We start from the raw sequence: 14,041 nt of genomic DNA, 5'->3' as shown, positions 1-14,041 counted from the left end.
TAAAAATATATTTATTAATTCTATAAATTATTAATCCTATTAAAATAGATTAATTCTTATTATATAATTAATATTTTATTTGTACTTATCATATATTATCATTTTAATATTAGTATTTATTGTGATTAGAAAAATAAGATAAATAGAAGTATTATATTAAGTAATTTTATAATATAAATATAAAGTGCAATAATATATTTCTATTATAATTATTAAACTTAATTGAATAATATGACAATAATATGGTTAATGATATATTATAATACAATATATATCGTAATACTATATAAATAATACCAATATTGTACAATATATAATTATAATATATATTTTTCATTAAATTTAGGAGCATTTTTATTCTCAAATTTCAAGCCAAGATCGTTGCCTTGAGGTAATCTTGAATAGCAGTCCTCAAGAATAAATTTGGCATTACCATTTACTACGTTGGACCGGATTTAGAATTACTACTATATAGAATTACCGGATGTAAAATATAATAATCTCGTTATTTTCACCTGCATCATCTTTGATCTTGGGTCATCATCTAATACTAACCGCTGGGCAAAAGCTGCAAGTCCTCTATTTGCGCCCACTGTGAGTTTACTGGTCGGCAGTCTCAGTGTACATTTGGTGTAGAGTGCGTTGCTGCAGAGCGGCTTACGATTCTTTGTCAAACGTAACATGGGAGGCGTCCAGTTATATTACTTTTATTTTCACCAAGAGTATCAAATAAAAAATAACTTTGCTCTCCAGAAATGCCTTTAATTTCCATAACTACATGAAACTAGGTTCAACCAGTTTGATTTATGAATTTTAATTCGCCAATCATTCTTAGAGAAAACACGCTTCAACATTTTTCTTAGAATAAAGGTGTAACAACACAGGATCTCACCCAAAATGGCTAGCCGGAAGATATTGTTTGGGTTCCTTGATTCTGTATAAGTACCCAAGATCTAACCAGCGAATAACCGATGTGGGACTAAACACACGCCGCACGGTTCCTCACATACTTCCTCCGTTCAAGTCCTAATATCCTCGTCAAGCTAAGGGTTCAAATCCATTCAAATCTAATCACAAACACCACGATCGGTCCGTGGTCAACTACAATGGATCCGTGCTGCAGTGTCCTTTAGTCCACATAAGTTATGGGCCGGGTCCGCTCTAATACTATTTGTAACAATCCAGGACCTCATCCAAAATGGCTAGCTGGAAAATATTATTTGGGTTCATTAATCCTGTATAAGTACCCAATATCTACCCAGTGAATAATCGATTTGGGACTAAACACACGCCTGCACAGGTTCTCACATACTCCCTCCGTTCAAGCCCCAACATCCTCGTCAGGTTAATTCATATCTAATCACAAACACTACGATTGGTCCGTAGTCAGCCCCGATGAATCCATGCTGCAGTGTTCCCTAGTCCACATAGGTTATGGGCCGGGTCCGCTCTGATGTCATTTGTAACAATCCAGGATCTCACCCAAAATAATTCCGGAAGGTATTATTTGGGTTTCTTGATTCTGTATAAGTATCCAAGATCTATCCAGCGAATAATCAATATGGACTAGATACATGTCCGCACAGATTCTGAATATGTAATCTTAACATTATCTGCTCTCTGTTTTTATCCATTCAAACTTTTGCATACGTCGGTATTCGCAAGCCGATTCGGCGTCACATGCACGCGTCATAGCAGGAAGCCTGCACGTGTCTTTCAACACCCCAAACCTCTCGCAAGCTCAGGATAAACGGCGAAGATGACGTATAGGCTCGTTTGATTTGTAAAAAATATTTTTGTTTAGAAATATAATTTTTTTAAAAAATATTTGTAAAAGTATTTTTGGCATGGTTGAGATTTGACAATAAAGAATCGGTGAATTTTTAAGGTGTTTATTTTTTTCGAACTAATAAAAAAAGAGAAAAACAAACAAACAAAAAAAGAGAGAAGACGATATATAGCGAGCGAAAGCAGAGGTTTCACGCCACCGGAAAAACAGGCTAGGGTTCCCAATTCGACCTCTCCGTTACTTTTTAGCTGCGAGCGAGCGAGCGAGAGATGAAGATTTATCACATCCCTTGCTTGGAGGACAACTATGCCTACCTGTAATAGTTTTATCCCTGCCAATCACTTCTCCTTTATCCTTCTCTAAACCCTAATTAAACCCTTGTTCTTCTGTCTCTGTCGTTCTCTGCTTTTAACTAGACTAGATTTCGTAAAGCTGACTCCTTCTATCTCGCCGAAATGGCAGAATCGTGGACGAGAGCACGAAGGAAGCGGCCGCCGTCGATCCCGTGGAGCCCAAGAAGATCATCAAGTGCGCCAAGGAGATCGGCGCCGATCTCAAGCTCGTCCTCACCACTCATCATCACTGGTTTTCCTTCTTCTCGCCCGATACGTTTTTAAACTTCGAATTTGGTTTTTCTTTCAGTTGGAGAAAACCTTGAAATAAATTACTTGAATTGCTTGTTGGAAATGATTCTGAATCTGCCTTTTAACAAACAAGTCGAGTTGATTAGACTAGTCTTTATTTTTCTTGGCGAAAAGATTGGATCTTTGGGCCTTCGTCGTTTCTGGAAATGATTTAAATTTGGGATTTTATATGTTTCCTGTGATGCTGAGTGTGCTTCTGATAACAAAAGGTTGGTTTCTTCTTACTGCGAGTTGGTTTTATCTGGGATAGGGATCATTCCGGTGGAAATGAGGAGATTAAAAAGCTGGTGCCAGAGATTAAGGTCTTTGGTGGGACAATAGACAATGTTAAAGGGTGCACAAATAAGGTTGAGAATGGGGACAAATTTACTCTCGGGGCGGATATTAACATACTGTCCCTCCACACGCCATGGTATGTCGTTGCCTTCTTGTGATTAGTTATTATGCTGGACTCTTTGGCAATTGGATTTGTGGTGATTATTATTTGGTTACTGTAGATGGTGCACTTTCTTATAATGGTCTGGAATGTTGTAACTTCTAAGGAAGAATGTGAATACTAGAATTACTGATTTAATGCATTGTTATTATGATACACAACATACCGGTCAATAAAGTATGCTTTGATTTGAGCAATAAACTGATTCACAGTTTCTATAATTTTCTTTGCCAGTTGAATAGAATTCACATAACACATGAAGCATTCTTAGGTTGATTTGATGTAAATATTGAAAATGAGTTCTATGAAAACAAAGTCAATATGGAGCTAGATGTAGCTATGGAGATAGGCCTTCATTTGGTTGCTGCATCAGTATCTGTGTATATATTTGATACTAGTATGTTACAAAACAAAGCTGATGGTTTAACTAATCAAAAATTCATGAGAAAGACTGAAATGACAAGAGGTTGGTCAGAACCTTTTCTTTTATAACATTATGCAACATGGTGGAGGAGTAGGGAGAATGATAGGCTAAACTTCGTTCTCCAGACCATTATGAGTCCCCCTCTCCTCTTTTTTTTGTTTTTGTTGTTTTCACCGTTGCCGCTGCTACCTCCATCGCCATTGCTGCCGCTGCGGCCGCCTATGTCATAGCCACAACTACCACTGCAACTGCCGCCACCTTCATCATTGCGACATCACTGCCACTCCTGCTGACATTACTGCTGTCGCCGCACCTCCATCATCATCGCCACCGTTGCCAAATGTAGGAAGAGAGGTTTGTTCTTGAGAAATTTTTTTATCTACAAAAATAAAAATGATTCATTGCAAAAATCTTGCTTATGCTCTTGAAAATTTAAAAATAAAATCAAAACATAATTTGTCTTTTCTAATTTTAGAAATAGAAACCTCTGATAAGGGTTAGAAGAGAGGTTGGTTCTCAAGAAATGTTTTGTGTACAAAAATAAAAATGGTTCATTCCAGCAAACATACTTATGTTTTTGATTTTTTTTTAAAAAAAAAGTAAAAGCATTATTTCTGTTTTCTTATTTTAAAAATAAGAAAGTGAAATTTATGCCACCCACAAACTAAATTATTTATTACTCTAATAACCAAAACTTAACCAATAAAGCGTATTACAATTCTAAAACATTCATTAGATTACAATTCCATGTATATTTCATGCATGTTCATTGGGCATATGATTATAGAATTCAGATCACCTTTGTATCCTGCTATCAGAAGGAAAAACATTTTTCCCTTATTTACTTTATATTAATAGGTAATCATGAGTTTTTGATACTTGTCGTAAGTTGATATGAAGAAATGGCAAAGCTCGAAAAACTATAAGATATTTAAGTTATTCGTCTAAATTATCAACTTCTTATTCTAGTATCTTCTTTTTCCTTGCTTTATCTGTAGTTCTGTACCCTGTGCGTTCTAGCACCTTTATTGAAAAAAATTAAGCCGAGGCTGTTGTTTTTCAGTGTAACAGTTGCTATGTATAGATAATTATTGGGTTAATGTTATGCTTGTTTGCTTCCATCAGCCACACTAAAGGACACATAAGCTATTATGTGACCTGCAAAGAGGAGGAAGATCCAGCTGTGTTTACTGGGGACACATTGGTGAGCGGAGATATTTTTGCAGATGCATTTCATAATAGAGTGTTTTTAACATTTTTACTGACTGATTGTGGCATTCTTTTTCATTCTCTTCTGCAGTTTATTGCTGGCTGTGGAAGGTTTTTTGAAGGTACTGCAGATCAGATGTACCAATCATTATGTGTAACATTGGCTTCATTACCAAAGCCAACTCGAGTTTACTGTGGCCATGAGGTATATCTTCTAATTATTTGATGTTTGTTTGATTACTAATCATGAAAATGGGGCCACACTATAATTAGAACCGATCCCAAATAGCTATGCTAAGGGCAGTTGGTTTTTTTTTCTTTTTCTTTTTCTGGGTTATAATTAAGAAAGAAGAGGTCAAGGTTTCTTGGTCTTTTGCATAACGTTTAAACATGTCAGGCTAGAATGTTATTTTCTTAATTGTGCCTGTACCGCATAAGATCACCTTGCTTCTAGAATCTACTTAAGAGAATGTCATTGTAAAATTTTATTTATAATGGACTACTCCAGATTGTCATTGCTCATTTACCTCCAATTGATAGATTCAATTCTCTGTTTCAGTTGCAGCAAATACTTTAAAATCTTTTTATTAGATCTTAGAAATATTGGGGATAAATTATTAACTTTGTTAATATGTTTATTTATCACAATGTGATACTTGTGTAGAAGCTTTGGCATATTTATCCTAATTGGTTGCTTCAACTGTGATCTGATTTCAGCAGGTTTTTCGATCATTTGCCTATGAATTACTTGCTTTTTCATTTGCATGAGATATACATTAATACTTGCGTGACAGTGACTTGTGAACATGGTCTTGCAGCTGATGAATATAGGTAATGTAACAATGGTAAAAATATCCCACTAATCTTAGTATGAGATGATTTAATGAAATGTAGAAATGGAACAGTGGCCTTGTATACAATGGTAAATGGTTGTCACTTGTCAGTGTATTAAAGTACAAGCTACATTGCAAGAAGTTGTGATGGAATGCAAGCTAGAGCTCCATTCCCTGAACAGCCAGCATGCAAATACCATGCACTACACCCATAAGCATTTACTTGGTGCTAGAGAGAGCACGTCATCGTGATTATTGGACTTGATAGTAGGAGAGCACATCAATATATAATCAGGATATCTAAATTGATTGTCATAACTAATGAGAAATTTTGTCATTTTAAGCTGTAATTTACATTTTTGTATTCATTTCTGAATGTGCTGGGCAAATGATTGACATGCCATTTTTTTGCCAGTACACAGTAAACAACTTGCGGTTTGCATTAACAGTTGAGCCAGAGAATGAGAAGATAAAGCAAAAGCTCTCATGGGCCCAGCATCAGCGTCAGGCAAACCTACCAACCATTCCTTCAACCATTGGGGAAGAGCTTGAGACAAACCCCTTCATGCGTGTCGATGTAGCAGAGATACAGGTCTTAAGCATTACATTTATGGTTTTCAATTACACACTGTTACAAAATAAAATTTAGATATTGACCTCCATTATTAATATCTTAATGCATACGGTATTGAATGCCGCAATCTAGATGTGATTTGGGAATTGTATGTAAAGAAGTTGGCCTAACTGTTGCTTCAGCCATCTAATATCTTCGCTTCCAAGCCAACAATCTTTGGATTGACGTTGGCCTATGAATCACATAGTAGATACTGCAGAATTCAGTGTTCCAACAATAGTGACACCTGATATTGAAGGAGGCATTTGATGAAGTTGAACGGTAAAGTACACCGCAGAAGTTCATGTGCTTTGTAGCATGTAAATTTGAATTTTAAGTATTTAGGTCAATTTTCTTTGAAACCAAAGGGGTGGTATGGCTTTTGGAGATCTTTTAGAGTTCCCACCATTTACAAGACTTTATTCCTCCAGTTTTTCCAGACTTCTTGCCAACAAATTGCCATTGTAAAGTACAACCAGTTTTTATAGGTCTTTATTCTGCTTCAGAACCTGTTATCCTAATGGTTGGTTTTGCAATGGCTTATGCCATTAGTTTCCTTCTTGGAGGTCAAGTTGCATGCCGTTACTGAAATCTACTGAAGAACATAGCAATTAATCATTCAGCTTCTCTTTTTTCCAAATTCCTTGATGACTCTGAAGAAAGATTAACTCTGTCGATATGCTTTGCAGGCAAAAGTTGGCTGTCATTCTCCAGTTGAAGCCATAAAAGAAATAAGGAGGCTGAAAGATAATTGGAGAGGCTGATGAAAATTTGGGGCTCCTGAGCTTTTTAATTTAGTGTTTACACTTTGGCTTGGGCAAAAACAACATGTATTCTAAATGAGTGTTCGTATGTCTTCATGTGGCAACCAGACTTGAAAGGCTCAGGTTGAAGTTTGAAGGCTGTTGCCATCCTAAATGGTCATGTGATAACTACCTCGTGTTTTGATGATCTGTAGGGATACGGGTTGCCAGCTTTCAGGGGATATAATGTGTCCAAACCTTGCTTTTCTATAATAATCAGTTTATATCGTTCATATATTATCACAAATTATTCATGTCCTATTGGTGCTGTGCTAATAATTATTCATTAAATGGCTATCGATTAACAATTAACAGTGGTATTTATTGATTTGAGTCATTCACTTATCCAGTTATCCATCCTCGGTTTGCATGGAATTGGAATATGAATATTTTACATCCTCTATTGCCTTGTTATGCTCTGAGTTGTGGACTAAAAAGCAGGGAGACATATTAAACATTCATGTTCTTTTTTAATTATGGAGAAAATTTTTACATTGGATATCCAGGGAGTGAGAAGCGGACAAGTTGGTGTATATTTAGACCCACTCTCTCATTGGTCAGGTTCTTGAGTGGTAGATTTGTTGAGATCCTTCCCTAAGAGGGTCATGTTGGGTGAATTCTTTCAATAATCACATAGGGGGCTAAGTAGGCTTGAATTAAGTTCTCTTTTCTAGCAATTCAACTTAAATCTCTGCAGTTATCATTCTTTAACCCTTGTCATAAACTGGTGTTAATGTCTATGTTTTTACTAAATGCAGGCGCTTTTTCCAGCTTTAAAAGAATTCAGGCGATCAAACTGCCTACGTAAAGGGGAGAGTGTTTTTTTTTTTTTGCAGTTAACAATGTCCCTATAGAGTATAAAGCATGGGATCAAGCAATCTCCCAAGGAGGCCAATCATAGTTTCTCTATCTTCATAATTAATTGATTACAATGCAAGCTGCCAAAGCCTTCATGTGTGCTATTTGAGCTGTCTTTGTAACAAGATACTGCTCCCTGTCCATCGTTTTATTGATATGTCCTTTCTTGTCTAGATAGAAGCATAGATCAACTATCAATATTTTTTTATTAGAGTAAATTATAAAGATTCCTCTAATTTAAAAAAAATTACTTACACTTAATATTTTAATCTATGGCTTAACAGAACATAAGTCAAATTATTGATTTTAAATAAAAATTTGAATATCATATAAAAAAATTAAAATGACCAAAACAATCTCGGGTGACCATGATTTTCAAGAATATAAAAAAAATATGTATTTTCCTCTTTTTCTCAAAAGCAATCTTAATTTTTTAAGTGAGATAAATAGTTTTACTAATGATGTTAATTAAATTACATATTAGCATAAATTTTATGGATTAATAGATGCATAATAAATATAAATTAAAAAAATATTATTTATTTATTTATTTTGTCGTGGAGCCTTCACTCACGTCCATCTTGGCTATCTGGAAACAAAATCTTGTAGCCGTTTCGAGCAGACGGGAGGACACTGGGATAAGACGTCACTTTGGATTTCAGAAGGAAATCCGTTCAAGAGAGCTTGAAGTGACATTCCCGTTAGCCCTTATGGAACCAAGTTGTACCAACTTCCCAAATGCCTGATTCCACTGCAAATAGGCTTAGCCCAGCTTTTGTTTCTCTATTTACAAAAGAGCCCTCAATATTATTCACACTTTACGAATACATCCAAGGAAGTCAAAATATAACAACTCACGGAGAGCATGTGATAGCTCCTCCTGCCCTGCCCAAAGAGTATACCCTGAGTGGTGGGCCGCATGGGCCGCCATCCAATCGGCCGCCCCATTAGCTTCTCTAAATACATGCTTAGCCAGAAAATCCCTTCCATCTTCCATCATCATCCCTATATCATGGATCAAGGAATGGTCTGTACCATCAACCGTCGCCCCCCTTTGGATCCATCCGATGATCGTGGCCGAATCGCTCTCCAAGATGATCGAACTAGCCTGTAGGACCATCCTCGCATGGCGCATGCCCGCCCAGACAGCTCGGAGCTCTACCTCCAGAATCGATATGTCAAATAGCTGGCAGCCGCCTGCTCCCACTATCCTAAAGTGCGGCTTAATATGATAAAGCCTGCTCCGCCCCGCGTGCCACCGTCCAGTGCTGACCCATCAACTCGTTTTGACCGAGGGCTTATTCCTCCTTCCACGACGTACTCCTTGCAGTCGATAGATCTCTCTCGATTGACCCCCTAATTTTTGACTAAAATTAAGATCAGATGGCGAAATTGTTCTGGTTGGAGGCCGTTCTTCCTCTTGGTATCATCGCCGGAATGCTTTGCGTGATGGGCAACGCGCAGTATTACATCCACGAAGCCGCTCATGGAAGAGTTAGATCAATATCACTCTTTTACCTTTTTTTTCTTTTTTAATCTGTAGATCTATATATTTTTGTTTTATTTTAACTGGAATTTTTTTAAAAAATCCAGCCAAAGCACATTGGGAACGATATGTGGGATGTGGCTATGGAGAGGAGGGACAGGAAGATCGTGGAGCACTACTCCGCTGCCGGGAATTAGGTCGGCTCCTGCCAATAGGTTTGTTATCTTCTGTCATTTCCTTGATCGGTTTATTGATATTAAAATTCTCGGATTAGGGTTTGGATTGGCTGGCATCGTTGTGGCGTGTTTTGTTTTGATGAATGTTGAGATTAGGTTCTGTTTGATGGAGTTTTTGATGTGAAATTTCTGGGTTTGCTTGGTGGAAACCGCGCCTGATGTTGGGGTTTTAGTCGTTATTAATGAGTGGATAATTGTCTGACCTCTTTCCCTTTTGTAATAACCCCATTTGTTGTCTTCCATTGTATTTTCTTATTTTTATTCACGACTACTTTTGATTTCTAATAAAATTGCTTGGCATTATTCTTCTCAAAAAATTTGGTTTGCGCTATGCACAAGTATATTCATTTTTGGAATCTTTGAATGTCATGCTGAAGTTGATCACATGGTTCTTTTTTTTTCTGAGTAGAAGATCTTGTGATTTGTTGAGGAATTTTCGATATATGATTAGGGATGATATAGACTAAGTTATAAACTATAATCGTAGTGGAAAGATTTATTCTACATTGCTGGGCTTTAACTTGTAATTGATAATGAGAATAGTTTGACAAGGCTGAAGAACTTAAAAAGGTCCCATGCAGATGTTCATGGGAGTATCTTGAGTTAGGGCATTAGAAAACTCCCTCATGATACAATCTTGTCCATTTCTATGTACACGAAGATTAAAGCAGTGGGAAGGCCTCATGAATAAGATGGCTTTGCTTCCATGTAATAGTTTGTGGCCAAGGAGGAGGATTGTGTTGGGTGATGCACTGGAACATGGGAACAGAAGAAGAGATTTAATCATTTGTTAGATAATGGTCGTAAACCATCATATCTGCTGAGTCTGATGACTTTGAATGAGTAGAAGTGAGAGGTGGTCATGTAGATATGCTTGGTAGTTTAATGGGATTGCGAGTACATATTTTGGCCTTTTGGATTAAGGGAGGGTGTTCAATTCAGTGGTATCCTTGCTTGTTACCATTCATGGCCAGGTATAAGAGTGGCTCAGGATCTGTAATTTCTTCTCTGATGCTTGGAATAATTTGTTACTCTCATCCAAATCAGACGTGGATTGGTTGAAAACAAGGGAAATTTCTCTTCCTCGTTTTTGGATGTTGCACATTTCCTCATAAGGTATTTTTTTCGTCTTATCATATCTAGTTGGATGGCTGTAATGTCAAGTAATACCACAAAAGTAAGGCTAATCCAAATCATGGCAATTCTCTCCTTTTTTTGAATGTAGACAGAGGATTTTCCAGAAATCATGTGCAGCAGGAGGTTCTATTCTACAAAATTTTATAACAAGTGAAATAGCAAAAAGGTGTTACTAATCTATCCATCTTTATGTTCTATATGCAAAATGGAAAAAAAAAATAAAAAAAGTATAATATAAATTGTATTGGGTTAACCTATCCAAGTTCTGATATCAAGGAAAAAAGAGAAAAAAAATTGTTGTTATGTCCTTTTCAGGTTGGATTGGATGAAGGAGGCTTGGAATTGAAGGAGTTATAAACTAATCGGCTTTCTAGATGAAACTTGTATGTTCCAGATGTTAATGCAGGGTTCGGAGACTTAATGCTTCCAATTTAGGAAATCAGCGAGAATTTTTGAAGGTTGATGCAATTCTAGAACTTCGCTAAGGATTTTAAGTTAAGCTATTCCGTCCCCTATCATTGATATGTGGATGATGTTCTTCCTGCTCATAAGATGATGTTCAGGGACTAATAAACAAGAAAGAGCTGGAGAAGGATTCAGAGGCTCAATGTTCTGAGGGGAAAATTCCTTGTTTCATCCTGACCCATCATTTGACCAGTTCTCACGAGATGGGCAAGAAGATTCAAAATGAAGTGAATTTCCTAATTTGATACAACCTTCTTCGTGCATCTGAGAGAATTTATTTGGAAATTTTGCACCTATACGGAGTCCTCATGCGGTGGTTAAGCTCTTGCCCATCGATGGCCTTTCTTGAATTACTATGCGTAATAGACATACTTGACCTTATTTAAAATAAAATGTATTTAAGAAAGTTGTTAAGTTGCAGTCAGTGACTATTCCAACTTGGCGTAGCCTTTAGAATAGATTGATGACACTTTGAAATTGAAGGTTCAGATCAATTGGTGCAACTACCGCTGTGTCAGATGAGAGAAGTCATAACTTTGTGATGGATATGTAAGAGTAGAAACTGAAGGTAGAATGTGGATTTTCTTATTGATTAGTGTTGGCACTAGATACACGCAAGTATTCCTGCAGACGCTTATCAACTTACCTTATTTTCTTTTTTAAGTTTACATCATTTTTCTCTGGATGCATCATGAGGTCACTGGATACACCACAAGTATACTCAATGGTTGCACATTGGTTTTGCACTCTTTAGCATTTATTTTGTGGCTTTGGTTGTTGTTTGTGATTTTTATACTCACAGATTCCCCTGGGAAGGTATGAGACAGATTCAATCATATCCATGCAAAATAACAGCCTATAGGGTTTTTATGATATATTAAATAAATACATCAGGTCTAATATGATGTGTCTAAGCAAATATGGTATTACTGTTTAAGCAGGCATGCCCTTTTGTAAGTTGCAACTATATGGAGCTTTGTACATGTCCATGCACAATCTAGATCTTCATATATACGATTAATTATTTAATTCATGCATAATCAGTCACGATATAGTACCATTAAAGGCAAAGTCATTTGGAGTGTGAATTTTCACTTGCACGGTGTTGAAAACTGCATTTATTTATTGTGTGTTCAAATACTATTAATATTTGAAAACTTTAGCAGGGCATTCTTAAATTTGGTTCTTCTGGTGCAGGTTATAGCATACTGATTGAACAGTCATCTTTGTTGAAAATAATATTCCTTAAAGCTCAGAGACGATATTCTTTCAGGTTTTTTGAACCATTTCTCTTTTCATGTCCTTGTCCCTGATGCATTTCAGGAGCCTCTCAAATATGATATGCAAGATCTGTACACCTTTGTTTGGATGTTCGAGACGTTGTTAATCGAGGACTGGCCTTTCTTTTCAAGATAAAGAGAAAGAACTAGTTTATGGCTACACTGAATGGATTTAATTTGCTTTATTTCTGATTTCTAAATTCTGAAAATGTCCACGCTTAGCAAGCATGTTCAAGATATTAGAAGCAAGATATGTGGTTACATATGTGTATATCCTGTAGGCTTTACATTTGTGATATGGTCTGCTTTATGGGGTATGGCTGCACATTTATGTATGCCTTTGTTAAAGCCTTTGCCTGGTAGCATTCCAGTTCTCTAATATTCTAACATATCTCAGTCATATCAGAATGCCACATAAAATATGTACCGTACTTCTGCTTCAATTCAAAGCTTCAGAGCACTTGATCCTTGAAATTTTAAATACATAACAACCTTTTTAAGAAACTAATTTGGTTAAAAGATTGATAGCTGAAAATCACTTGTAATTACTTGCAAGTGAATATACATCCCAAGGATTTTCCAGAAAACACTGAATAAATGCTCATATAGCAGAAACTAGGTAAAGCATGTAAAGCATATGTCCAACTATCAAAAAAAAAAAAAAAGAATCAGTTCTTGCTACATAGCATTCTGCACTGAAACCTTTGCAAAGAATGAAGCTGAAACAAATGATAAACAAAAATTAGAAAAAAAAATAGAGTGCAAAATTAAATCAAATGCCAAGATGTAATGGGCATTACAATGGTTCTCTGCATAGATTCAAGATTGCGAGATCCTCTGGCTTATCCCTTCCAAAAGACGCCCAATTCATGATGCTCCACCCCTGAATCAAGGCACATACTCATCCTCAAGCCCCCCTGGTCGAGTCCTCATCCCCATCGCCACCGGCGCTCGAGCACTCCCCACCTGTGCCATCTCCAATGCCTCCCCCACCTCGGCGTCGCTTTCCATCCGTTCCAACTTCCACCGCCTGTAACTCTCCACCAATGCCACAAGGAAAGCCAGCGAAACCAACCCCATGAAACCTCCCATCACTGCTCCAATAATCTTCCATGCCACAGATTCATCACTCTTCTCCCTCGAAGCTCAACCGTCGGCTCGGCACCGGAGAAGGAGCAACTCTACAAGAATTAACAACAATAGAGAAATGCCCCTGCCTGTAAGTCGAGCAAAGATTGCTCCCCACCAAGTATCTAAACTCCAACGAGCCATCTAAATTAAACCAGACACACCTAGCCGTCCTTCCATTTGGCACCGCCTTCGCAGTACTGAATCTGATGGAAATGGCCGACTTCGATGCCACGAGATCGAGCTCCGGCAGATTGCTGGCCGAAATGTTCTCGGCATTGTAAGCCAAAAATCCAATCACAAAAGTGAGATAGCTGTAGCCTGGTGGAAGAGAACAATAGATTGAAGACCGGTTGCCCAAGTTGTGATAAACCAAAGCAAGCCTTCGAACGTAAGGCTGGACAATGACTCCATTTGGGATCTCAAACTCCTTGTATCTCTTGAATCCTCTATTCCTAAAGTTTCCATTCCTGAGCCTCAAAACAGCAATCTTAACGCCGGAGACGTTCGACGGCGCAATGCCGACGTAGGGGACGCCGGTGTGGGGTTGGTCGAAAGCTCGGTAGGCGCAGTCTTGGAGGACGGAATCCAAGGCCCTGGCTGGGGTTGGTGAAATGTTGGCTGGCTGGGCTTTGAGCTGGTGACCGGAGAGAAGGCTGATGACAGCGAGAAGGATCATGGAGCATTGAATGAACTCCAT

The 14,041-nt window shown here is 37.5% G+C and overlaps 3 protein-coding genes across 5 annotated transcripts; 2 read left to right on the top strand and 1 right to left on the bottom strand.

The window, feature by feature from the left end:
- The first annotated feature begins 1,911 nt into the window (after positions 1–1,911).
- Positions 1,912–6,998, top strand: LOC103702164 (hydroxyacylglutathione hydrolase cytoplasmic). 2 transcript variants are annotated; one of them, XR_003384683.2, is made up of 8 exons: positions 1,912–2,105; positions 2,252–2,374; positions 2,684–2,845; positions 4,419–4,497; positions 4,594–4,707; positions 5,751–5,927; positions 6,042–6,230; positions 6,638–6,998. XR_003384683.2 is itself a non-coding variant. In XM_008784480.4 (7 exons), the coding sequence occupies exons 1-7, from the start codon at positions 2,059–2,061 to the stop codon at positions 6,710–6,712; spliced, it is 777 nt and encodes a 258-aa protein (XP_008782702.2). In that variant the 5' UTR covers positions 1,912–2,058; the 3' UTR covers positions 6,713–6,998. The 2 variants fall into 2 exon arrangements, 1 of the variants encoding a protein (XP_008782702.2); XM_008784480.4 differs by lacking the exon at positions 6,042–6,230.
- Positions 6,999–8,877: 1,879 nt separating this feature from the next.
- On the top strand, positions 8,878–12,398 carry LOC103702165 (NADH dehydrogenase [ubiquinone] 1 alpha subcomplex subunit 1). 2 transcript variants are annotated; one of them, XM_008784482.4, is made up of 3 exons: positions 8,878–9,103; positions 9,203–9,310; positions 12,257–12,398. In XM_008784482.4, the coding sequence occupies exons 1-2, from the start codon at positions 8,993–8,995 to the stop codon at positions 9,290–9,292; spliced, it is 201 nt and encodes a 66-aa protein (XP_008782704.2). In that variant the 5' UTR covers positions 8,878–8,992; the 3' UTR covers positions 9,293–9,310; positions 12,257–12,398. The 2 variants fall into 2 exon arrangements, with proteins under 2 accessions (XP_008782704.2, XP_008782703.2); XM_008784481.4 differs by having other exon boundaries at positions 12,131–12,375.
- Positions 12,399–13,339: 941 nt separating this feature from the next.
- On the bottom strand, positions 13,340–14,041 carry LOC103702233. The gene has a single exon (XM_039124003.1). The coding sequence runs from the start codon at positions 14,039–14,041 to the stop codon at positions 13,340–13,342; it is 702 nt and encodes a 233-aa protein (XP_038979931.1).

The sequence above is a fragment of the Phoenix dactylifera genome, chromosome 3, assembly GCF_009389715.1.
Source record: "Phoenix dactylifera cultivar Barhee BC4 chromosome 3, palm_55x_up_171113_PBpolish2nd_filt_p, whole genome shotgun sequence".
Lineage (NCBI taxonomy): Eukaryota > Viridiplantae > Streptophyta > Magnoliopsida > Arecales > Arecaceae > Phoenix > Phoenix dactylifera.
The sequence above is the reverse complement of the archived record's forward strand: the minus strand, read 5'-3'. Positions and strand labels throughout refer to the sequence as shown.

What these genes read in the sequence shown, in the direction of transcription:
- LOC103702233 (XM_039124003.1), bottom strand. Translation starts at nt 14,041, where the DNA reads ATGGAGTTCATTCAATGCTCCATGATCCTTCTCGCTGTCATCAGCCTT.
- LOC103702165 (XM_008784482.4), top strand. Translation starts at nt 8,993, where the DNA reads ATGGCGAAATTGTTCTGGTTGGAGGCCGTTCTTCCTCTTGGTATCATC. An exon ending in ACGAAGCCGCTCATGGAAGA is followed by an intron (nt 9,104 to 9,202) that starts GTTAGATCAATA and finishes TAAAAAATCCAG; the next exon opens with CCAAAGCACATTGGGAACGA.
- LOC103702164 (XM_008784480.4), top strand. Translation starts at nt 2,059, where the DNA reads ATGAAGATTTATCACATCCCTTGCTTGGAGGACAACTATGCCTACCT. An exon ending in CTCACCACTCATCATCACTG is followed by an intron (nt 2,375 to 2,683) that starts GTTTTCCTTCTT and finishes TATCTGGGATAG; the next exon opens with GGATCATTCCGGTGGAAATG. An exon ending in TCGATGTAGCAGAGATACAG is followed by an intron (nt 5,928 to 6,637) that starts GTCTTAAGCATT and finishes TATGCTTTGCAG; the next exon opens with GCAAAAGTTGGCTGTCATTC.